At 41.2% G+C, this 25,276-nt stretch overlaps 2 protein-coding genes across 2 annotated transcripts in view; both read left to right on the plus strand.

The window, feature by feature from the left end:
• Positions 1–987: 987 nt before the first annotated feature.
• On the plus strand, positions 988–14,694 carry LOC104967350 (PMS1 protein homolog 1-like). The gene is made up of 9 exons (XM_010796759.1): positions 988–1,002; positions 1,104–1,220; positions 4,189–4,311; positions 4,457–4,603; positions 5,043–5,842; positions 8,981–9,448; positions 9,644–9,774; positions 11,312–11,472; positions 11,550–14,694. Exons 1-9 carry the CDS (start codon positions 988–990, stop codon positions 11,748–11,750), a joined length of 2,163 nt encoding a protein of 720 aa, XP_010795061.1. The 3' UTR covers positions 11,751–14,694.
• Positions 14,695–18,274: 3,580 nt separating this feature from the next.
• The window catches only part of LOC104967351 (3-hydroxyisobutyryl-CoA hydrolase, mitochondrial-like), a 28,123-nt gene continuing 21,121 nt past the window's right edge, over positions 18,275–25,276 (plus strand). The window contains exons 1-2 of the mRNA XM_010796760.1: positions 18,275–18,396; positions 18,483–18,800. Of these exons, the coding sequence (XP_010795062.1) occupies positions 18,275–18,396; positions 18,483–18,800 (440 nt within the window). The remainder of the gene's footprint in view (positions 18,397–18,482; positions 18,801–25,276) is intronic.

The following is a 25,276-nucleotide window of genomic DNA, read 5'->3' on the forward strand; positions in this document are numbered from 1 at the left end:
CAGCCAGAGGATTGGTGTGGTGTGGGTCACACAGGGGCCAAACGACCACCTTATAACTTTCATAGAAATCAGGTTGGATGTGATCAGACTCAGAATAAGCTAGTGAACCTTTTTTGTGCAATCAGCAGTCTATTGCCCCTATCCCTTACTGTATCTCCAACTCTGCTATTTGTACTGTGTCGTGTTTCACAGCTTCTTGAAAAACCGTTTACAGGAGTGATCCATTTACATGCGCTAAATTGCGTATTTAATAGCCGAGACATGCCCTGCAACAGAGTGCATGCTTTTAGAAATCAACACCCGCGAAATATATTCAATGGTGGACATAAGCTAACTCCTGGGGGTCAATATTCTCTGTAATGCTTAGGAAAATCATTATGACCTTAAATAATAACTTTATTTCTAAAATGTATTTTCAGTAAAAGAGTTGCAAAGTGTTGTATATGCATAAAACAGAGCAAAGATGGGAAAAGATACAAAGTGTCAGGAAGCAAATCGAGAACTACAGGTGCAATGTCAAATATTGATATAAAAACAATAAAATGAATTCAAACCAACAGTCATAAAAGTAAATAAATAGGTAAAAAAAAGAAATACAAAATCAGCGGAATTAAATGCAGCTGTATACAAGTGGTTTATGAGGAGTGATTTAACATGGGGTATGAAAAAATTTATGTAAACACATAAAATGAAATAAATAAGTAAAAACCTTAATTTGCCCCCAAACAAAAGTGCACAGTTGTAATGTTTAACACTTCTGTATATTAATATTTGTATCCACACCAATATTTCTACTGCTGTATAGTGTTCAAAGTGTAAATAATACAACAGTTCTTGTTGATATGAAATAAAAGCATGGTTTGTTTAAAGCCATTAATTTACCATGTCTTTAATGTTCCCTGCCCTACATTTTTGACATGCTCTGATAAGGCTTCTGTTCATGCTGGTGTTTGTGTGTCTCTTGCTGAAGCTCATGACTGAAACAAAATGTATGCTCTGCAGGTATGTGTGCTGCTGCAGTTACTAACTTGACGGGGGGTTTATGCTGTGTGATCCGCCTGATGTGGACTTATGGAGGTTGACTGGTGTCATATTGTTTGCAGGTGGTGGTTTGGCAGAAGGCCAAGGTGGCCGATCACAGAAGTGCCCTCGTTGCTACACTGGGGGCCAGCACCGTTGCCAACCTGCTCCCTTGCCACCATCGCCAAGAGCAACCAGAGGTCAGTTAAGGGCAAATATGCCGAGGTCAGAGAGAAATATAGCGAATACATTTTGTTAAAGTTTTCTTTGGCTGCAATGCAAATTTTACACAAGCTACAAATATAATTTCACATTTTTGACAAGTCAGTTTGATATATATTTCCCCCACAAAATAACCATTTATAAATCAGGAAGTCACCCTCATGTATCCTTGATTTCATGATATTTCTTGCATACCTCTACGGGGAATGAAGAATCCTTGATGAACAAAAGAAAACGATATACAAAATATCTGCTTACAAACTTTTAAAGAACTTTTGCAGTATAATCTAAGAGTGAGTAAGAGTGAACACAGAGTGAGGAATTTATTTAAAAATGACCATTTCGGAGGTGAAATGTTCCTTAAACCTGTCTGACTGCCTTATGGTCAAAGTCACATTTGTTATTCTTAAGAAAAGGGTGGCGTGAATGTGAAGAGACTACTTGGAGTGCAATGCACTCAGACAGATGAGCGTCACAGGCACATTGCATGGCTGAGGTGACCACATCACCCCAATTCTGGCCTCACTGCACTGGCTTCCAATTCGGTTCCGAATTGATTTTAAACTCCTTTTATTTGTTTTTAAAGCATTAAATGGGCTGACTCCGGCCTATATAGCCAAACTCCTCCATCGCTACACCCCAGCCAGAGCTTTAAGGTCTGCTGACCAGCTGCTGCTGATAGTGCCCAAGACCAGGCTCAAAACCTGAGGGCACCAAGCCTTCGCAGTAGCTGGCCCTAGGCTCTGGAATACTCTGCCCCTCCACGTGAGGTCGGCCCAGACACTAAGGGTTTTTAAATCTACACTTCTCTCTGGCCTTCTAGTCTGAGCGGAGCACGATTCCTGACATTACCCTGTATGTGATTTTTATTTTTGCTGTTGTAATTTGTTGTCTTCTGTTTGCTATTGTAGTAAAGTGTTTTTATTGTATGTACAGCATTTTGGCTCAACCAAAAATCGTTTTAAAAATGTGCTATATAAATACGATTTAATTTGGCACAAAGCCGTAAGCTGCCGACCCACACACCTCCACTACACTACTTGCACTCTTTGCTCTCACACTGAGGTTCCCATGCCCCTTTGCCCTTCATTGTGTGGCAATTATGGTAATTCATCATAATACACAAACTTGCCCCCTTAAAAAAGCACATTTTTCAAATCCATCTTAATGTTATGTCAGTCTCCTTTTCAGGTTCAAATCAATTTAACAATTGGGACAGATTTTATTTATTTCAGGAATGTTCCTGAAGTCATTTTGACAAATTGTATTTGCTTTATAAAGAGCAGAGCAAATGTGTGCATGCACGTTATACTTGACCGTGAGCTCATCATGAACGCCTGGTCTGCAGCCAGCACATGTGGTCAGTTGGTGACTGGCCAACTGTTCCCTTGCCCTTTTATCTTGAGTTCTTTTCTGATGAAAAGTGAGAGATTTGTGTTAGCTAAGCTTTGCTGCGCTGGTCATAATCAAATTATGGTCGAGCAGTAACTTTCTGCTTGGTCACGGTAGATGTCATGTGGCTCGTACCTGCTGCCAGGCTGCCAGCTAATCCACTCTGACAGATATGGAGCAGCCCTTTTCACCCTGTTTCTCTCTCATTTTTCTCTTTGTTGTTGTTATTATGCTGCTGCACCTCTGTGCCCAGTTATGAGAACGACCTTTCACCTCTTCCTCCTACTCCCTGTAGCAATGAAAGAAAACTTTTGTCCTCTTTGTCCCCAACACCAAAGCTTAGTGATCAAGGGAACCAGGTTGACAATTTCACCGGGGCCTCGCTCCGGGAGAATCTTAAGAGCCGTTCTACTGCAGAACAAAATGTGACACTCGTTTTTGGCAGCATGACTTCACATAGCCACGGTCCTTTGGGGCCAGAGGTGCCGTTCGTGCTCTCATAAAGTGACCCTAATGAGCAGAAATAGAGAGAAGCACATGTGCCCCGTCCTGAAACAGCAGTTCATTTATTAACTTCATTGGCGTGCGTTGCTGCTAATAATGAGCCCTAGGCTATGTGGAAAAAAGGCATAGCTATGCCGCTTGCAATCTGTAGAGCATTAATAGCCTTCCATCATTTTTTACTAGCTTACATTCAGGATGATGATGATTCAGTTTTAGGTGCAATTGTTCAGTTGTAATTTGGTTAATCACTTTCAGCTCACGAAGAGTGGTTCTGGCAAGATTCTTGGTGAAACGTGATCATATACGACTTGCCTGAAAGTTGATAACCTTGAGAGGAAATTACAAACTGCTTACTATGAGAACGAGTTTAATATTAGTCTTTGTATTGTCCTTCTGTCAACTGCACAACTTTTGTCCTGGTTTGACTGTTTATGAAGCATATAGTATAAATCATATCCCAAAATATGGATTACAAGGCAACTTCATTCAAACAAATACACAGTTTAACAATCTTCCTCATGTACACAAAATTCAAACTTATAAGGCATTTCAATTTTTTGTAGGCAACACATAATAACACCAGATTTGAATAAAACCCTGTAGTTTAATGAAAGTAGTGATCATGAATTTTTCTTTCAAAAAACTTTTTCTGGCAATTATATGAAATAACCTCTTTATCCGACATTTAGAAATGGGTACATTTTAAGCCAATGTCAACAAAAATGTAAATTAGTTGATGGGATGAGTGTAGTGCGCTTCTCTGGGATTTAAGATGTACTACTCAACCTCTTTATGCCGTGACAGTGTATGTTGGTATGCCATTCTTGCTGCTGAGTGCCGACTTGCATGCGCACAAGCAGAATTAATGGCTTCCTTCCCAGCTGTGCAGCTGTACTGTCAGCAGAATGGATCAACCGTGCCGTTCTAATTGAAAATGTAATGATGATAAAGTTATGATGTTAGTTATTTAATAATGTCAAGGTTCCTTACCGGAAAGTTTGTATATTAAACCGACTTTGTGATTGATCATAAACCTTTTTTTTTTTTCAGATTGTTTTAGAGGGCTTTTTTCCAAAGCCTGGAGCAGATTACTCCTCTACAAGCTCTTCTAACCCGGACAAAACATTTATATACGTCAACAACCGGCCTGTCCACCACAAAGATATAATGAAGGTAATAATTTTAGATAACTCCATACAAAACAATCCATACAAAACAATCCATACAAAGAATATTATTTTGTTTCTAATACCATTCTTTTATGTTTATTTAAAAAAACCTCTGCATCTCCTCGTTGGATTGTGTGATGGATCGTCAGTTGTTGCGTCAACACTACACCGCTCAGTATCCAGATGACTCAGCGCGAAACCGTTATCCCACTGTCATGCTTAAGATTACAGTTCCACCAAACTCAGTCGATGTCAATCTGACACCGGACAAGACCCAGGTTCTTCTTCATAACAAGGTAGCTATGGATTTCAGTATGTTTGGATAGAATTAGGTCAGAGGTCAATTCACTCATGATAAAGTAGGAATGGGGCTGTGTAATATTTTATTGCTGATCACAGTAAAAATCACTTGCAATAAGATTAGATGAGATGTGGTAAATTATTCGAATAATCGTGAATATCGTTACGAGTGAAAAAGCTTTCTAGCTTGCTATCATGGTAGAGAAATGTTAAACATAGTCTTATATTTAAAATACAGTCTTTATCATGTAAAAAATAACAGACTCACGTAATGTTGCTATTTATGTTATTCTCCGCAAGCGGGCTGAATGTATTATGTTGGCCTTATTTTTGACTGTTGGTGTTCCATCAGCGTAGAAATATTTGTTCCTTGATGAACATGTTTTGGTGCCATTTTATTAGTTTTTTACGCTCTGTGATCCATCTGATATGTAGGAGGCTGTGCTGACCGCAGTGGAGGTGTTTCTAGTTTCTCTCTATGGCTATCGGTGTAATGATGCCCCAACAGCGAAGCAGCTCGCCTATCACACATCCTCCACACCGTCCAGTCCTTCGCAGACTGAGGCTTTACAACCGGACAATGAACACAGTGTAGAGAGGGATGACAGTCTCACCAAGCTACAGAAGACCTACCTCAAAGATGCACCTAAACACATTGACACAGTTCCGTTGAGCACTGACGCTTCACTGGACCGCCCAACCTCAAACGGCAGCTCTTCATCCTCCATAGCCGAGGACTGGATTGTAAACCAGATCCCAGCTAGGTTCGACTCCAGCTTTTCTCTCTATGATGATGAAACAGCCCAGACTACAAGCAAGTCCCCTGAGAGACTTGAAGACATTGCTGTGTCAGGTGCAGACACGAGAAACGACGAGATATCTGCCGAAGACTGGAGCCGAGGGGCGGCTTTGATCGACCCTGTATCAGGTGAACCCCTGCAGCCCGTCAGCATCCACCAACCTTTAAAGAACAATCATTCAGACTCAGATAAGGCCAAGAGTCATGGCAGCCCAAACAAAAAGATGCTCAACGCCATAACGGAGAAGCGGGCCGCTCTGACGGCCTACGACCTGATCAGCAACCGTGCCATGAGGGCACCACTGACCCCCGCCGCCCTGTTCGAGAAGGAGGCCAGGACAGACGTCCTCAGGGAGAAACCTACAGCCAGCCTGCAGGATATCAGCGTCACAGTTCAGGAGAGGTGGAAAAATCTGAGGGAGGAAGACCGTAAGAAGTGAGTTTCCAGACCTTCACCTTTCCAAGCAGTTGTTTCCATTTCTTGTTATTTGCAAGGCAGAGCAAGGGGGGAAAGTCTGACCTGTCATTTGCATGTGTAAAAGCCCAGTCTGGAAATGCTGTTGATACGAGCTGTATTTTTTTATTTCCAGACAACCGCATCTAATAGGGGCTAGGGTAGATGACATTTTCCGCAGTATGGCAGATATCACTAATCGTGAAATGTCTTCTATTTCCAAAGTATTAAGAATCATAAGAATAAGATTATTAAACCGAGTGAATGTGTGTTTGTTTCCTAAACCTACAATGATCCCTGAACAGAGACATCCATAGAGACACTAGATTTAAGAGACATTAGCTGATATAAACCAAATATTCCCTTTTTTATATATGATATTTCATTTCTAATTTAAAAAGCACAACATTAGTATAATATCTAAATGTCCTGTTCCCAGGTTCCAGTTCATTTTGTATTGCAAAGCTCAACTATGCTTACTTTACAATAGTTGGCTAGTCACGAACAGATTAGGTACAGAACAGATGGAGGTAACGAGTGTTTGTGTTTGACCCTTGCTCACTCAGGGTCAAGTGATTTACAATTATGAAGGTATAAACATGATCGGATAAATATGTATTTTTGTAAGTATAGTGTCATTATCAAGTCTCATGATCTGCGTTTGCTTCCGTCTGGAGTCTGACAGCTAAGTATACAAAACATTCACAAACTGGTGCCATTCGCAGGTCAAATAGCATAGCACAGCGCGCATTCCATGCTTAAGGTTCAATCAATTGATTGTCTCAATACTTATAATGTAATAGGAGAGAGGTGAATCTTGACAGTGTCATCGTTATTTGTTGATACAGTCCAGATGCCATGTCGGTAAAAGAAAGCACAAACTGTGCTTTCTACTGATCTCTATCCACTCAGCTACTCTGTAAGTTGCATCATGGAACAACACCGTTATACCGCGCTGAACGCACTTCAACCTAATTATGATTACTGTATACCAATTTAAAGTAATTGCAAAGTTGGAAAATGTGCATCAGCACTAGTTGGGGCCTTATGTAAGGTATCGAAGAGTGTATGGAAAAAGACATCTGTTTAGAATCCTGGCTCGACGTACGGCTGTCTTAAACATGAAATAAGATGTGGCAAGGACTTTACTCCTTTCATCGCCACTGTTAAGTGGCTGACCACTTCTAGGAATTATACTTGCACGAGTTCACGAAACAGGTTCTTAGAATAATGGGGTGCTGAAGTGTAAGTTCTAATGCTGAACATATGAAAATCCACGGAAACATGAGTCAGAATACTGATTTGCTGAGGAAAGCTCTCTATTAAGAACAAGGTAAAAGATTATATTTATAAATATATTCCTTTTTATAAATTGTAGACATCAACAGATGGCTCCTTAACTGCTTTGCTAAACTGTAGAAAATAAATGTAATAATAACTTATCAACAGGAACAAAATGGTATGTATAGTCAGAAAGATTTGGAATGTTATGATTGACTTTGCTATTGTCATCTAGTGGTATTTTGCAAAACTGAAATGGTTAGTGAATAAATGATTGTATTTATTTGTGTTTGTTTAATTATATATTACAAGATGTTTAGAACTTGTATTATGAACCAGGTCAAAATTCTCTTTCTAATATGTATATATTGTATTGACAAAAACAACATTTTACAGCAATATAATTTGCCAATTTTCATTTTGTATTGAGCTTGAACGTATCGTAATGCAACTCAACGGAACCTCTAACAATGTCAGCTGTTAGCTTTATTATTTACTTTTTTAAATAATGTTTACAGAACTTAGCTGCCCACCGTCTGCTAACATCTGTGTCCCCCAGCCGATTTTAACACAGAATAGTTGTTACAAGTTATGTTTATGTGGTTGCACTTCCATAAAGTTGGTAGCCTAACAAAATAAAGGTAAAATCAAGATCAGTGGAAATGAAGAAGAAGCAATATCCTGATTTTGTATTATTGGACTTTACTGTATCTGCACTTTAATGATCCAATGCTGGCTCTTGTCAAAAACGTATTTTCAAGCCCAATCCAAGATAACCCCGATGACATCATTAAGGGGTATTTTCTCTCACACTTTGGAAAAAAGAGCCACAGGAGACATTATTTTAAGGTTTTTGCAGATTGAGTAGTTAAAGATCCCATGTCATGGCCATTTCCACTGATCATAATTCCATTGTTGAGGTCTACTAGAATAGATTTATATTGTGCAATTTTCCAAACTCACATTGGTTTCTCATACAGCATCTCTGTAAACTACGTGTATTCACTGAATTTCACTCTCTGCCTTTAACGGCTCGTTGTAGCTCCAATAGCTCCAGCCCCCACCCTCCCTGTGAGCACAGCGTGCTCTGATTGGTCGGGACGTTGTGAATCGCGCTGAGCTCCGTGGAGGTGTGGTTTCCTTGTTTAGCGATACACAGCGAAACCCATCCAAACTCACCCTGAGCACACACAAATCACAGCCGAAAAAGTAAAACCTATCCCCTGTGTGATATTGAGTAAGAAAAAGGTTGATAAACGCTGTGAGAATGGGTCTGCAGAGAGAATTTCGCTGCGATCCCAACTGTCTGTTATCAGCCTGCAGCCAGGGAGGAGAAATCAGCAGAGCTGCCTGCACTGAGTGTGTATGTGGGGAAGTCTGTGGATTGGTCAATTTGGACCAATCAGCGGGGGCTTAACGTAACGGCTCCGCGGACGTAACGTAACGGCTCCACGGATTGGTCCATTTGGTTCCGGGTAACGCATGACATCATGAGTTACCCGCAAGAATCAATGGACAGTGACGTATCTCCAACGAGGCGTTTTGGGGAGGTATTTTCTGTGTTAGAGTTTTACTCGCTACAGGGTGTACTTTAAGGGTTTTGACTCAGAACATTTACATTCATAAAAACCTTCATAACACACAAGGGGACAGGTAATAACCAAACTTCATGTGTGAAATGGGAAGTTCCTTTTATTTAGCTTTTACCTAGAAGCCTGGGTATGTTTTATTATACAAATGTCCAAATCAGTGCATGCTGGGAAGGAAATTGGGATAGATTCCAAATTGGTTCGACACTGGTCTAGGTTTTAGTCTAAAATACTTGGTTGAACTCTGCAGGTATGAGGAGAAGGCAAAAAAACACCTGGAGCACCATGACCAGAAGACCAGGTTGGCCTCTGCTGAAGGCCCCAGAGAGACGAGTGTGAGCAGCCCAAGGGGCCATGCACAGGGCCACAAACGCAAGGCCCCGCTGTCCAACCAGCAGCTGCTGGATGAGCTCTTCTGTGTACAGCCCCAAAAGAAGATGAGGAGCCCTGCACTGAAGTCTTCGCAGCCCCTCCCCTGCAGCATAGCTGCCCTTCGGCTGCAGCTCCAGCGCCTTTCATCCCAGAGCAGCACAGTGCCACGGGGCCTCCGTCTTGTAAACCGGCTGGCCTCTCACAGCGCCTGGGTCATTTTATGTGGTCAGAGGCTCATGTTGTTAAACCCATTTCGGGTGGAGGAAAGCTTGCTGTTTAAGAGACTCCTTGAGAATAATATACTTCCAGCAGTGAGTCTGCAGAACCCTATACCGTTAGCAGATGGGTAACGTATCACTCACTTCTCACCAGCAAAATGTCAAGCCTGAGTTGTTTTTTCCAGAAAACTGCAAACTCATCCACTTTCTTTACATATATGTATGTTTCAGACTATTTTTAAGAAAAACAAATCCTGATTCATTTTTTTCTATTAAGGCTTCCCTAATGTGTTTGTTAAACCTCACCTTGTCTCTCTTTATAGAAGTCTCGGGGGGGCTGAATATACTGAGGCTTTGTGGAACATGGAGAAACAAAGCCCTGAGCTACACGGAGGGGCCCTCTTCTCTGATCCCAGGCTTGTGGCTAATGGCTTTAAAATCCAATTCACTCCAGGTACATTGTAAATAAATGTGGACCAAATGCTGCTGTATTAGCAGTCTTATTTGATTGAATATGAATCCTTTCCCACCATCAATATGAGAACAAGCCTTTCTTATAAATCACGCTGTTTAAAGATCTCATGGATGGCCTTGTTTTATTTACCAAATGTTGGAGCCATTTGTTGTCATTTAATGTCATAGTTCACCAGTCACTTAGAAAAATCAAACATACAGTTTCAGGTAACTGGATAACAGGCAATTATTCCTGATTGTCTTGGAAAAACATTTCCATTCCTTTTAAAAAGAATGTCCATCATGAAAAATAGCAAATAATGAATAAGCAAAGTTGTAAATCATGAAAGGACAATACCAACCAATGTAAACCTTGTCTTTACAATAAATCAAGGCGAATGTCATAACTTTGAAACATTAAAACCATACATAACATTATGTACATTGACCACAAAATCTTTATGCGCACACATGTATTTTTATCTTAGGGACATAACACTTAGAGATTCAGTCATACTTACCAATAATCTGGTACATTTAAACAACCAGTTAAAATATTGCTGCAAGTATAACATATGCAAATAATTGTTCAGAAGTCATCATTCTCTTTATGAAAGCCAAATCCAATGTATTCACGGATTGCTCTGCAAAAAACAGTGTATAGGCTGTATTAAACAAAGTCAAAAGTAAGGTCAATATAAATAACGGACAAATAAACCAGAACACCTCCAATTAAACTTGTTTTTTGTATAATGATGACATGTGTTGGTTATTTTTTATTGCTGGAACGGTTCACCTCAGTTGACATTGGCTCTCTGCCTGACAGAGTGCGCTCACAGTGGGTCGGTACCCCAGTGTGCAGGTGATGAGAACGGTTGCCCTTTGAGATATTCAAGGAATTTTCATTTGGCACTGCCAGCCTCGGTGGGTGTGCATGGGAGTGAAGGTAGCGGCACATCTAAGATGGTTTCATAGCACAATCTCTGCTGCATATCTTGTCCATTTCTTATGATTATATTACATGTGTCATATTGTTTATTATCTAGTAATATTGTATTGTGTATAATGTGATCCTGCAGATACTGTCAATTTGTAAATATTTGTATTGCGTTTAACATGCTATTCCCAATAAGTACAAGTGTTACTCTTTGCATACATTTTAAAAGGCAAATGTGTCAGACTATGCACAGGCAGCACAGAAATATTTGAGAAATATTTTTAATTGCCTCTCCAGGTTTTTTTTCAAGCCATTCTGAGTTCATTTTGCATCCAAAGACGTGTATCGGAAATATAAATCGTTCATGATTTGCAGTATTTCCTCATGAAATGAGAAGCTATCATTCTTCTACCCTACAAGACAACTTCCTTCCAGTCTGCTGGGGCTTCTATTAGTCATTTAACACTCCATTTGGCCCCTCGCTTGTTTAACTTGGTCATCACTCCCATCGTAAACCACAATATTTATTTATTATTCTTTCCTGGAGATAGTAGTGGCGTCTGGAGTATATTAATCCTTGTTTTCTGCTTGTTTTGGCCAGGCCTCACCTCAGACGAGAGACATCTGGAAGTGACAGGAATGGCAGACTGCGTGCCTTTCCTCGGTGTGGAGGACCTCAGGGAGATCCTGACTGCAGTTCTTCACAAGAAGGCTAAGACCGTGCAAGAGTGCCGGCCACTTAAAGTCACAAACTACCTACAAGTAAGAGATGCTATACATTAATAACAAATGGCATTACTGGTGTTTATGTTATTAAATATCTAAATTGTGATTCACAGGGTGAAGCAGTACGACTTGCCCGTCAGTTACCTACACATTTATCCAGGGAGGATGTGGAGGAAACTCTCGTAAGGATGGATCAGCAGCTTGGAGAGAGCACCCGGAGCTGCATCCATGGACGACCGTTTCTCCAACATCTATCTGATGTCCCGTCTACTGACCAGGAGGCTAAAGCTCTGCTGAAGCCTTTAGCGCTGTAAGAACACATCTTAATACAAAAAATCACAGAGGTGCAATATCCAGCTGTCTCATTTTAACGCAGCTGATTATCTTCAATGTCAGCTACTTGATATGTTTCTATCTCAGATGATGTCCAACATTGTTACAAACAGAACACAAAAGACTGTATTTGTTAACATTTTGTGCTTTTCATTTTGTTCTTTCATTTCACAATAAATAACTTTATTTGACAGAACTACATCAGTCGCCAATAGTTGAGGACCAGATTCAGGTGTGTGTTATTCACTATATGAATGTATAGTATGATTGTGTTGAAACAGCCCGATTCTCATGGCTTTTTATCAGGTAACTGGTAAATCTGGCCCTAGAGATTTGTAAAGAAAAGACATTGGTCTGGTCACACTTAAAGGTGCAGAAGTGTTTGAAATAGTTTCTTCTATCCATCAAAAGTTTTTTTTATAAAATTAAGTTCTATAAGAATTCAAAGGAACACATGCAGGGTAACAATTGTCAATTTATGTACCATTAAAGTATTCCTTGAATTGTGCAACAAAAGTAAATCCAATAACCTTTTTCAGAAGATGGCTCAGAGAAATACTATTTTAACCCCACTAAATACAAATTAGTCCGGATGTACAAAAAATGTAGACATTGATCTAGTTCATAAACAGATTTGCTCTTTGCAAGGGTACCAACTATTACACATTTGTGTTTTGGTTTTGTAAATTGATTTCTACCATAGTTTGCATTTTCTTGGATTAACAACAGCGTCTTCCACCCACAGAGTGACACCTGACTCTTTCGGTCCCAAAGCCAGGGTCTCTTGCAGCCCCTGAGCCTCATTGTGGTACCATTGGAATGGGTATTGGCAAGCTCGGAGCCACTGTACACTGCCAGCTACTACCCATAATTATTTTCCCTCAATGAGTGCCAGCTGCTCGGCCGTTAGTATTGACAGATAGTTGTATATTACCCCTAGCTGTATCAAATGCTTTAGAAATTTGCACTGTAATTTCAACCACAAAGTTTATAAAATCCTTGACACTGTGCTAACTTGTGGTGGTGCCACTTCCTAAAGACATTAGTCTCTTACTGCATCATTCTGGTGCTCAGTAATGCGTGATGTTTCCTGTGGGGAAAGACTTTGCTTTAAAACTTTAAAAAAGAGATGGCTGGCAAAGCTATAATGATGATTAGTTATTATATGATTAGTTAAAAATGTTCTATAAACCTCAAGAAGTGGTGGTACCTAAACACAGGATTTAATTTGAGAACATTTGGTTATGTCCTTTTACCACATTTGGATAACAGGAAAACATATAGCCATGCAAGGTTTTCACTCATCGCCTTTTCATATGGACACCGAATCCCACCGCAGGGACGAGTGCAATCAGAGCTCTCGTCTTATGATAATATTATAGTTAGGACCGTGAAAGGTCAAACCACAGCACACGTCTTGTTTTACGTGGCCTCTGCTGAGAGAACCCACAGATGGCTTCAGCATTGCTTCAGAGCCAACACTCTACAAAGTGCCTCTGGGAAGGGGATGAATGCCAGTGAGGACCCCCGTCCCTCCTTTCACCCTTCTCCCCTCACTCCTGCCTGCATGGGCTCTTGTTTGATACTTCTCACTCTTGGATACGTGCTCCTCACTTGCTCGTGTCCAGAAATGTGTGCAGCAGCAGAGTCTACTCTTTACATGCTGCCTTCGTCACCCAAGGGGCACATCAGAGTAATTAGGTAGGACTAACTGATGATCATCTTTTGACCATGTGACAACACTATTTAAAAGGTCAGCAATGGTTCATATTGCCAGCTGTCTCTTCAACCACCTGTTTTACTGTTTTTGACATTTTCTGCATCAAAACTGAGGTATTTGCTAATGAAGAACCTAACCTGAAGAATGGGAAAAGGGATGAATTTTGAAATTGATGCTAAATGATGAGTCTCAAAACCTGGATACACAAATACTCATTTCACATACAGCGTCATCTAGATAGCTATCAGTTCTCCTATTACTGCCCGAATGTGCAGAGCTACTGCTTCTCAGGTTGTATTGAGCAATCAGGGCAACTGTACACCACTCTCACAACCTAGAAGTAACAGTGCACTTTAACAGAGTCATCCAATCCAAAATAAAATGACATGAACTATATTTAACCCCTTTCCCGCTCTATTTTTGGAACTGTTATGAGAAGTAGTCACGTAAAGTATCTTGCCTAGCCTGGGTACAAACAACACCTGTTTCTGTTTGGATATGTGAAACTAGATAGAGAGTAAAGGTATTAATCAAACCATGAAAGAATATAGTTTAAAAACACTTCAACATGTTAATAAGAATCACTTACCGAGTCGTTCCTTAATGTAGCTTTTTTTAAATTGCCAGCATGGTCCATGAAGAGACTAAAGTCATTCTTAAACTAAAGTGTCAGATTGTCACAAAACCATCTTTAACTGCCCTAATCCTCTTCCGTAGACCTGCAATGGAGAGTTCTTTCTGCAGATGTTTTTTCCTAGACGCTAAAGAAAAATTAAGAGGATCGTAATAATCCCGTAAAGGATTAAAACTCATACTGTATAGTCGTAATCTAACATCCATTCTACATGTATTGACTGAAAACCACTGGACATCAGTTAGAACCACCTATCTCAGTGTAATGGGACACTTGATCGATGAGAAATGATCTGCAATCGTTTTCTTTAGGTTTTGTGAAAACGGGAGGAAGCATTTAACTGAAGCATGTGCTAGCCATTTTATTGAAGTTGCAGGAGTGGGAGATAGCGAACAGGGTCGCCACTGTAGAAACAGATAATGCTTACAATATGATAGCTGCATCAAAAACATTACCATACTAATGTGTACCGCACATTATACACAGGGGAATCACAGCGTCTCTCTGTGACAGCGGTTTAATCGACGCTTCGCATATCATTGAAACTAAGCTGAAATGTTTTAATAAAGTACATACCCTTTGATTTATCTTATTAATTTGTCATGAATTTCTTTACTACATCACACATTAATTTGTTTTATCTCCCCCTAACTCTGATCTCTGATGAAAATACCATTAAAGACTGTTTGAATTGGATGCAGACAAAGGGCTTTTAATCTGTCAACAAACCCCAATACTCACCATACACACCAAACGTTGCCAGAAGGAGTTAATCAAGCGTTGTAAACTGTTAACTATACCATGGTCCATATGGGACCAGCTATAAAATCTTTGCTGCATCTGAGTTTGTGTTTTTCAACTGGTAATTGGTAGTGGTGCCATGCTGTGACTGCAACTTTTCTGCCAACCACAGAAGGGCCACTTAGTTCTTTTTTTATGGCCTTCAGACACACACTAATGTGATGGGTGTTAAAAAGCCACAGGTTCTCAACTGTTGGTGAATTTACAGCCACACCACATTCAATTTCATGGGTCAAGGGCATCCACAGTGGGGCCATCAAGTCTACTTCTTTTAATTTGTAATCACCTGTCAGCGATTCCTATAGCAAGTTTGAAATTATAGTGCAAGACATTTTTCTTTGGAGGATACATTTTAGGTGAGGAAAATTAATGTAGAGTTTTACCTGAAATTCCCAGGGGCCAACAGCTCATCATGCCCATATCTGCTTTCAAAGTATGATGTTTTTACGCTTCAAGAAATGTAAACCTAGGAATAAACAATGTGGATTTATTATAAAAATATGTCGTAAGCATTTTGAAACCTGGTTGAAAGTTGGATTCTGGTGGATTGATTTTATCCACCTAGGCCTGACTGTCGAAAGTCCTACTTGACACACGAATATCACTTAATTGGCTTCTTGTATTATATTATTGTGCACAGTAACTGTTAAAATGTAACATAAATATTGTTTCTGAGATGTCAAAATGTATCAAGGTCCCTTGACACATACCTGATACTTCTCTACATCCGTCTGTCTTAAGAGCATAGGCATAGCATATCATCAGGAGACAGGAGGTTTCCATAATCTGCCCTTCCTTATTTTCCTTGGAGGAACATCTATTCTTCATCACTGTCAACCCTCTGTCCCCAGAGAGACGATACTTTGCTGCTTTGGACCTTGGATGGCTAACGTCCATGTTTTTTGCTCGTCACCGAACCCCTCCTTGCAAACAAACACTGATATTGAGGAATTTTGTAAACATATTTGGAGTGAACACCAAATTTGACCCGTCTCCAAACTTCCAGTAGCTTTACAAAGTCATTAATCATATGATGGCTTCCCAGAGGTGACTGTCAGTTTTGAGGTAGGAATAGTGATTCCTCATCCCTAAGTGAAAAAGCAAGTGAAGTGCAGACGGAAAGGATAAATCAACAGAGAAGTGAAGACAGCTAGCATTCAGCAGCTGGCCATCTGGTCCTTATCGTGTCCCAGACTGGTTGATTTTATTGCTTTTCATTGCTTTCAGTAGACCCAAGAGGGGTTTTCATAAACAACCTGTCAGTCTGGCCTGAGGTGATCATCCTCTGCTGGTTGTTTAAGTGATTACAATTTGCATCTTATATATTGTGTCCTCATAAGATAAAGTGACTTCCAAGGCGCACTGTTTGAGTCAGATGTAAATTAGACACTATACTATTACCCTGATCTATGTATTTTACATAGAATAAAACGTGTACTGGATCGTAATCTCACATTAGTGGCAAAACAATAACCTGCTAATTTGTATCCCAAGTTATAGTTACAACTGTTTCTAACAAAATACCTAACAACCCATATTAATTATTTTCCTTGTGAGACATGGAAACGATCAGGTGTGCTATAATTTTAGGTCAAAGAGATCACTGAACATTCTATAATGTAATGATTTTATAAAAAAGGTTGATGACCAATGGATTAGTCAACCCAGTCTCACGGCATTTCGTGTTATAGTCACGAAATTAATCTATTGATTCGTGTTCACCAACATGATTTCCCCATTTCCTTCGTGTCACACAGAACGATTTTAAAAGCAATGTAAATAATAACAAATTAGAAGGAAAGAAGATAAAAAAAATACAGATTTCAGTATTCTGACACAGAACGATTTTAGAAGCAATGTATTTCTATTGGTAGTATGTTTCGTGTCTGCACCAAATAATAACAAATTATATGGAAAAAAAGATTTTAAAAATACAGATTTCAGTATTCTGAGGCTCTGAGCCCCATTTATTTTCCTCGTGGACGGAAAGCAAAGTCCGACATTATACAATTTAAAATAAAAACAATAATCGTGGCTTGATATTGAGTAAGAAAAAATGTTTATGACCCGACCGGACAAAAAGACGTGGTGCAGGCACGTAAGGGCGCTACCAATAGAAATACATTGCTTTTAAAATCGTTCTATGTGACACGAAAAAAGGGGAAAATCGTGTTGGTGAACACGAATCAATAGATTAAATTAATTTCGTGACTATTACACAAAATGCCGTGAGACTGGGTTCATACTAAAAAGCTAATGTCTAATGCTATTTATTAGATAATCACTTCTTTTTTTTCAAGTAGGAAAGTGACATCCTCAAAACTCAACACTTGTTCATCAAGTCATCATTGAACAAATGTGAAAGGTGGGAAGTATTTCAGAGGTCTGGAACAAGACTTTTGAAGAAATATTGTGTGCATTCGAAATCCTCAATGATTTTTCAGGCGTCAGCTTTTTATTGGTCACAAATCTGTGTAGAGGTCAATGAAATACTGTCAGTGCATTATTGCTGTAAGCATTTTTAAGTTATATTTCACAATGTCAGCCAACCTTGTGAACACTTTCACTTCAGTCTCTTGATCTGTCATCGCTCTTGAACGATGTTATGGTCAAGTAAGATATTTGCCACAGAGCAATCTGTCAGCAGAAACACTTCTCCAGATGGTTTGCTCTGCACATCTGTTGAAGGCTCCAGATGTTTTTGGATGCACCTGGCAAGCCCCTTTTCGTTCCCAACCCGTTGTCCATGGCCCTGCACCACGGCCAGGGCAGGGCATCCCTTCTTTTGTCCAGATGTTGGGGAAGTCTGGATGCCTTCCTGTAGAACTAGAAGGAATAGAGATGCTGCTCAAATGACATATCTACAATGGCTTCTACAGAATATCGAAAATGTGTATTGTTTTAACTTCTGGAAAGTTAACCCAACATGTCCATGTAGCCTTAATTGATGCATGTCAGTTAACAAACTTCAAACCTTCATGAACTGTAGCTTACCGATTGTACCAAGCCTTGAAATATGATGCCTCCAAATATATGAACACAGATCATGTGGTCATTGTATGTGCACTATATGTATACGATAAATCCAACAGAAGAATAGCCTACATCAGGGCTATTTAATTGGCGGCCCCAGATTTTTTAAAGAGTGCCTTTATTCCAGAGAGGGTGTTAAATTGAGAGATAGAGGGGAAGACTCTGAAAACTTTGGCGGGCTCGGGTTTCGAACCCAAGTACTATAGAATGGGAGGGATGAAACCCCCTCTTTAATGGTCTGCCTGGTTCCTGTGCCGAAGAAGATACATCCACGCACACACAGTGACTACAGACCGGTGGCTTTGACATTACATGCCATGAAGTCGCTGGAGAGGCTGGTCCTTAAACACCTCCGTACAGTGGTCGCACCATCACTAGACCCCCTGCAGTTTGCATATCAGCCTCGTATTGGAGTGGAGGACGCCATCATCTTCCTGCTGCACAGAGTACACACACACCTTGAGAAGGCAGGTAACACTGTGAGAGTCATGTCTTTTACTTTTCCAGTGCTTTCAATACCATCAGACCTGCCCTGCTCAGCAGTAAGCTACTGGACATGCAGGTGGACGCTCCACTGGTGAGCTGGATAACCAACTATCTCACTGCTCGGCCACAGTACGTGAAGCTGCAGAATAACACCTCTGACATTATATTGAGCAGCACGGGCGCTCCTCAGGGCACGGTCCTCTCTCCCTTCCTGTTCACAGTCTATACATCAGACTTCAGACACTGCTCACATTCCTGCCATCTGCAGAAATTCTCAGATGACTCTGCCATTGTGGGCTGTATCATCAGAGATCAGGAAGCTGAGTACAGGAGTGTGGTGGACAGTTTTGTGGAGTGGTGCAGTCAGAACCACCTGCAGCTCAACGTCACAAAAAGTAAGGAGCTAGTGGTTAACTTCAGGAAGCGGAGTACCGCCCCAAGCCCAATTACCTTCGTGGGCATGGATGTGGACATTGTGGACAGCTACAAGTTCCTGGCTGTCCACATAGACAATAAACTGGACTGGAGTAAAAACACTGACGCCCTATATAAGAAAGGCCAGAGTCGCCTGTATTTCCTTAGGAGACTCAGGTCCTTTAACGTCTGCAGCACTATGTTGCAGATGTTTTATGACTCGGTGGTCTCCAGTGTGATCTTCTTTGCTGTAGTGTGCTGGGGCCGCGGGATGAAGACAGCTGATGCCAATAGACTCAACAAGCTCACCAGGAGAGCAGGCTCTGTCCTGGGAGTGGATCAGGAGTCGTTGGCAATGGTGTCGGAGGGGAGAATGCTGAGGAAACTTCTCTGCATTCTGGACAACGGGTCTCACCCCCTGCATGCCACACTGGTTTCCTACCGGAGCACTTTCAGCCACAGACTGAGATCACCGATAACCACCACACAGCGCCACAGGAGGTCTTTCCTCCCAGTGGCAATCAAACTCTTTAACTCTTCACCCCTAAGTAAAGGGCACTGAGAACTTCCACACCAACACTATGTGCAATATACATATCAATATAATTACATCATTGCAATACACTCGCTGCTATATATATATAACTATGTGCAATATTATATTGTATTATTAGTATTATTAATAATGCTATGATAACGTGCAATTACGTAACTGCCACTACGTTTTTGTTTTTTGCACTACTAACTACTAAATACTGCTAATAATAATTGCATTGATTGTGTGACCATCTATGTTTCTATGTTTCTACGTTTCATGTTGTATGTGGATGTTTAATTGCTCTTTTTGCTGCACTTTTAATGTACAGTTTTCTCTCGTAAACGAATATGTAATGTGTCTAACGGAGGTGTGGCTTGTGACTGCAACCCAGTATCATCAAAAAGGCTTTTATTCATTCTCAGACCAGCTGAACTTATTTTTGGAAGTATCTTGGGACGTCAAACCGCTCTTTGATCGTTATTTTTTATTGGGTCACTGGGAGTACACTCACAGTCACATATTACCTCCGTCACAATTAAAGCTCTCGCGGTTGTGTGTCGTTATTCTCTTCCTATCGAGAGTCGTTTTGCATTGACGCAGTTGTGTACGCTTTGCAGCGTATACTATGAGCTTCACAGTCTGTGTCCGCGTCGGTGTCGTGTTGCATAAATGTGTGCTTTGGCCATGAGAAACGAACTATCTCGCCGTTCAGACAACAGACAAACCACCATCTGCTACTATCCCAGAATTAGTTTGACTCGTAAACGGGGCGACGGAGACTGTGTCCAGGCTCTCGTCACAGACCAGTACATCACAACAGTCATGTGTCCCCTGGGGACCGTAAATCGTAAATACTTGGGCTATCAAAGAGTTATAGTAATGTTTTCAAAGGGGAGGAGACGGGATCGTACTCGTCGTGTCGACATTGGGCGAAGAGCCGGTTCGTGTTGGTTCTGTGGGAGATGTGTGAACCCTTCGTTAAATTGATTACGGTATTACTCATTTCGTGGTATAGATTAGCCTTTATTTCCCTCTACCGGATCTGCTTCCTAGGACTAATATCGCACTACTTAGATGTGTGTAATACGCTGTATTTCGGGTTCCGTTCTGTTAACAGAGAAGCAGCGGAGATAGACAAACTCCCACAGGGAGTATAAACTAACATGTCAAAACTCTTCCGTGTTATATGATCCATACAATCGATCCCACCGTAGAGGGACATCCACAATCATCGAGTCCAAAGTGGAATGAGTTACTAACCTGGCACCGTCGGCGAAAATCGGAGGGCTAAATTGGGACGCCATATTCTTGTAGCGGTAATATCACACGGTCTGCGCGCTTGGTTAGATGATGATTGGACGGACGGTTGGGTAACCATCTGTAGATCGTTCGTAAACGTTCAAGTGATTTTTTGTCGTTATAGATTTAAGAAGGAAGAGTTCATCAGGAATCTTATGTGTTTTGTGACCTCGTCGCTACAAAGCATACTGCTTGACGATAGGGATCCGTATTTCTCTGTTTTTTACACGGGTAATCTTGCCTTTACAGTAGGAATATTACGGTTAATCTTGTGCAGTCGTCGGTCTCTACGTTCATAAGAGAGCTGATGTGGACGTCTGTTCTCAGGGGAATCCCCGCTTAAAACCTTCGGTACGTTGGTTTGTCGTGCCGTCAACTAATCGAGGGAACAAGTTTCTTGTGTACACCGTTGTCATCTGTTTCTGTCTCCTTGCGTACTACAGTTGGAGAGGTTTTAGTCCCCGGGAAGCGTTGGAAGAAGATGATTTAGACGTCTGAATACTCTCATCCGTGCTGTCTTACTTTACTACTACCATACGAGTAGGACCACTTACCGACGTGTGTCAGACTTACGCAGGGAGGGTTAACAAGTTTACGTACATAGGGACATATCACAGCAGGAACTACAGTGTGAGAGGTCGGCATCTGGAGTACCACTCTATTTGCGATATAGGAGTTAATATTGTTAAGCTCTACTCGGTGACAACAATTACAGGGTCGAAGACAATGATGTGTGCTAGGCCGTTGTCAGCGATTACAGTTCGATTGCTGATCAGTTATACTTTAGCGATAGTCACATTCGTGTGGTGATAAAGGAGTTACTTTGATTTGTAGTTGTTTCTGCAATGGTATCATTATAGGTCAAATAATGTAAAGGGTCAACACCCAGTGGGGTACCCACTTCAACCTTCTGGTTTCACCGATTCACGGTGTTTGTAATCTTTATGTCAGCTCTCCTCTATCTTGACCAGAACGTACTGTACTACTGTGTTGTAGGATTAGGATAAAGGGACGAGGTGTGTCAACTCAACGTTTCCTACTATTTATAGTTAAACTTCAGTGTCTTACTCGTCCACAGTGGAAAATACGACTGGCTGAGGTCCCGACTCTACGGTTACATAATTCTTGGTGATTTATATGTAGACCGTAACTCGAACGAAACAGGTTGTGTTTCCCTGACTGTTTAGCTATAGTAGACTATACGTGTTCTCTCTATGGTCGCCTGCTTGTACACCTACACTTTTGGGTTAACTTGCAAAAAATCTTCTCAAATACATTGGTATAAGGGCTAACGGGACAAGACACAAATTCTATTCTATTACATTTGGGGGCCAGTCCGTTGACGGTAGATATGCTGACATTAATCGTACCCTACCATACTTTTTTTCTGTTTACCATTTGTTTTCAGTTCTAAAAATTGTTGTTGTTACTCAGTGTGGAATCGAGTACAAGATGACATTCACTACCTCTACGGTAACGATTGCTGATTGCCTTGCAGATCCCTCAATGCATCGAAATCGTGTTGGGCGGTTTTGCAAGAACAGGTTATACTGCTATCATAACTACTTTTAGCTATAGAAGATAAGCTCTCGCAGCGCAAGTCCATCCTAGTCAGCGTGTGTATAACCTTGCCTTCCCATTCTGATATTTCTTGGTAAAACGGAAGATCCAGAGAAGAACTATACTAAGACTGTTTTTTGTCTTAAGACTTGTCCTCAGCAAATAGTTGACGTATGGCTCGTCTTTCTCGTGTTAAGTCTGCTACTAACCCAGCGCAAATGGCACCCTCCATCTTGCGTGTCTGTCGGTTATTTTACGTCTACCTGGTAGAGCGGCCATTCTAGTCATAGCAGAGTTGTGGCGACAAAAGAGATCGTGTCTTTGCTTAACTCACGATGTAAAAACCGATGACCAAGTTGGCACAATAACAGGCGTGTTCTGGATAGGCTTGGTTCATCCCTAGGCGGATTTCTACGCACAACGTACAGATGGGTTTGCGTCGGGTAGCCAGAAACGGATTCTTCATACTAGTTGAAACCGGGACTGATCTAGATTTCGAATACAGGTCGATCACTTTGATGAAAACGTTGTCCATAAATCATGCAAGATGTGGATGTAGTGCGATCAGAAATAAGAGAACCGGATGTCGGTCTAGCCTGTGAGTGTGTTTCTAACTTTTTGACCGCTGTTAGGAGATCCAGGAGTATTAAGCAAGGCACGTGAGTGTGTGCCCAGTAATCTCCCTAAGTGCTTACTACTACTTCTCTTCAGTCGCCCACAACGTTCAACAAACACCAATTGAGTGGACCGCGTACTGACGAGACTCCAAGATTATGTGAACCTTATTGCAGGATAAGTCAATCTTCGAGCCAGCATCGTAAAACACTGTGCCCATTGGACACCCCTCTAAACATATACCCTAATGGGCGAATCCCCATGCGCGAATATGATGTGTCTTGTGGAGGGCGGGCTCCCTGGTCTTCTTGTTGTGTCTTCCTCCTCTATATAACGGTGAACCGGTCTACTGTCGCTCATTAGTGTAATACAGGAGAGAATGCACTCCATTGCCCGCCTCTCATAATTTAAAGTGACGAGCACCAACTTGAGACTTATCTCTCTGTGGTCAATCCACTCTTCTGTTTGCCTGTAACGTAAACTACTGTACAACCTTTTCATTATCTTCTCTCGTGTTACGATACTATTGTAAATTGTGTGTTGGTCATGTACAGGCTGACGGGTGTGTTAGATCACCAGAAAAAATAGCTTCAATGAAGGGGTACATAGGACAGATTCAGTGACAGATCTGTATATTATGGTATTCTATACATCTCCGCTTCTTGTAGTATACACCACCGAGAAGGAAACTTCAGCTTTTTACCCTAGAAGCCTTTTATGTCCGCTATTGTGGTACGATAGGAGACCTAGGAGGTGTATCTAGATTACTTTAATGGGGACGGGTTTGTACGGACGAAGTAGTACCGGTAGTGTTCCACTGTGTTCTCCGGTAGTTTGTAGTTGGTCAAACACAGGTGTCGCTCCATTGTGGTAATCTTTCTCGGCGCATGCTGTGTGACTTAACTTAATTCTTCTGCCCAATCGTTACTCACGCTTAGGTATTCGTGTGCAAGTGTTATAATTAACCCCAAGGTCAGTTTGTCGTGTATACGGGCCATCCTACGAAACTGGAGGGTGTATCTAACAAGTACTAGAAGCAGTAATAACTGAATGTGTCAAATAGCGGGTCCCGTAACCTGTCATCGGTCTCATAATGGATAAGTAGGCACGAAACTAAAAAGCGCGCGTCACTCCACAACACACCAACCCCACACGACGGACTCACGCAACGGACCACTATCACCCACCCTTACATCACACACTTGCACACCACCACACACAAACACACACAAATACACCCATCGACACAACAGTACTATCTATCGCACGCGATCAAACCTCCATCTAAACACGTCCACCATCTAGTCCCTCCCTCCGGTTATATTACTACAAGATGTCGTCATTTTACTGTCGTCGCTATTCTTTTCCTTTTGTTATTTCCTTCGGTATTTTGGTGTGTGTTGCGTGGGTGGTGCGGATGGATTTGTGTTAGTTGAGGATTAGTCCTGATATCAGTCGGGAATGACAGTGTAATTCACAAAAGTTTTGGAACAATTTATTAGGTGTATCTTTTACCCTATTAAGCGGTCCCTAGTGCTATTTGGAGAGGTCGTTGTTCTCGCTGACTTATGAGTGGTGATAATCCGTACAGACTTGACTGTTGTTGCCGTTACGAGGTCAAACTTTTGTTGTATTATTTTGTTGTATTGTGTTGTTCTTGTCTTTTTGATCTACGGCCGAGGATTTTTCCAGTTCAAAAGGATCTTTCACATCTTGTTGCAAGACAAGTATATGCGGCCAACCTTTAGACGTTACAAGTGTTTTCATAAAGACTACACACAAATCGTACAAGCTGCAAAGACTTATTTTTTATTAATCGCGAGGACTTTTTAATGACGGAGAATATGTTGTACTGTTAGTTTTCTCCAAATGGAAAGATGGGTCTACCTTGTGTGGTCCCAAGTACCCTAAAGTAGTGTGAGAGTGAGTGTTGGTAGCCTTACTTTTGATCTCATATTTTTACAAAGGAATAAAGGTCTTTTAATCTTGTGTCCATGTGTGTTTGTGTCTGTATGTGTTATTCTGAGAAGAAGACCAAGAACGAGAACACCGGGCCTACGCGCCTTAACAGCTGGTAAAAGTGGGATGATAACCCCAGGTTCGTAAGGGGGAACTGTGTGTCCCAATTGGACACGAGTTTTAGTGACAGAAGACAGCACTTTTTAAACCCACTACCAAAACCACTTCGTAGTCCTGTTGAATCGACTCTCCCAGCCCTGTGCTCGGTAGTGGTCGTCATTCACGCGGTTGGACATTCTCCTCTAACGTTTTTGCGTGTTGGCGATCGAAGACGGCGCGCGTTCGGACTCTATTCTATTCTTATTTATTCTGTTCTGGAATACAGTAGTGCTTCCTTTGTGAACGCCGACCGGGTCTCATGTTTTATGTGTTGGATTTGTGTTATTTG

This window comes from Notothenia coriiceps, unplaced genomic scaffold, assembly GCF_000735185.1.
Source record: "Notothenia coriiceps isolate Sejong01 unplaced genomic scaffold, NC01 NC01_scaffold00037250, whole genome shotgun sequence".
NCBI classification, from domain to species: domain Eukaryota; kingdom Metazoa; phylum Chordata; class Actinopteri; order Perciformes; family Nototheniidae; genus Notothenia; species Notothenia coriiceps.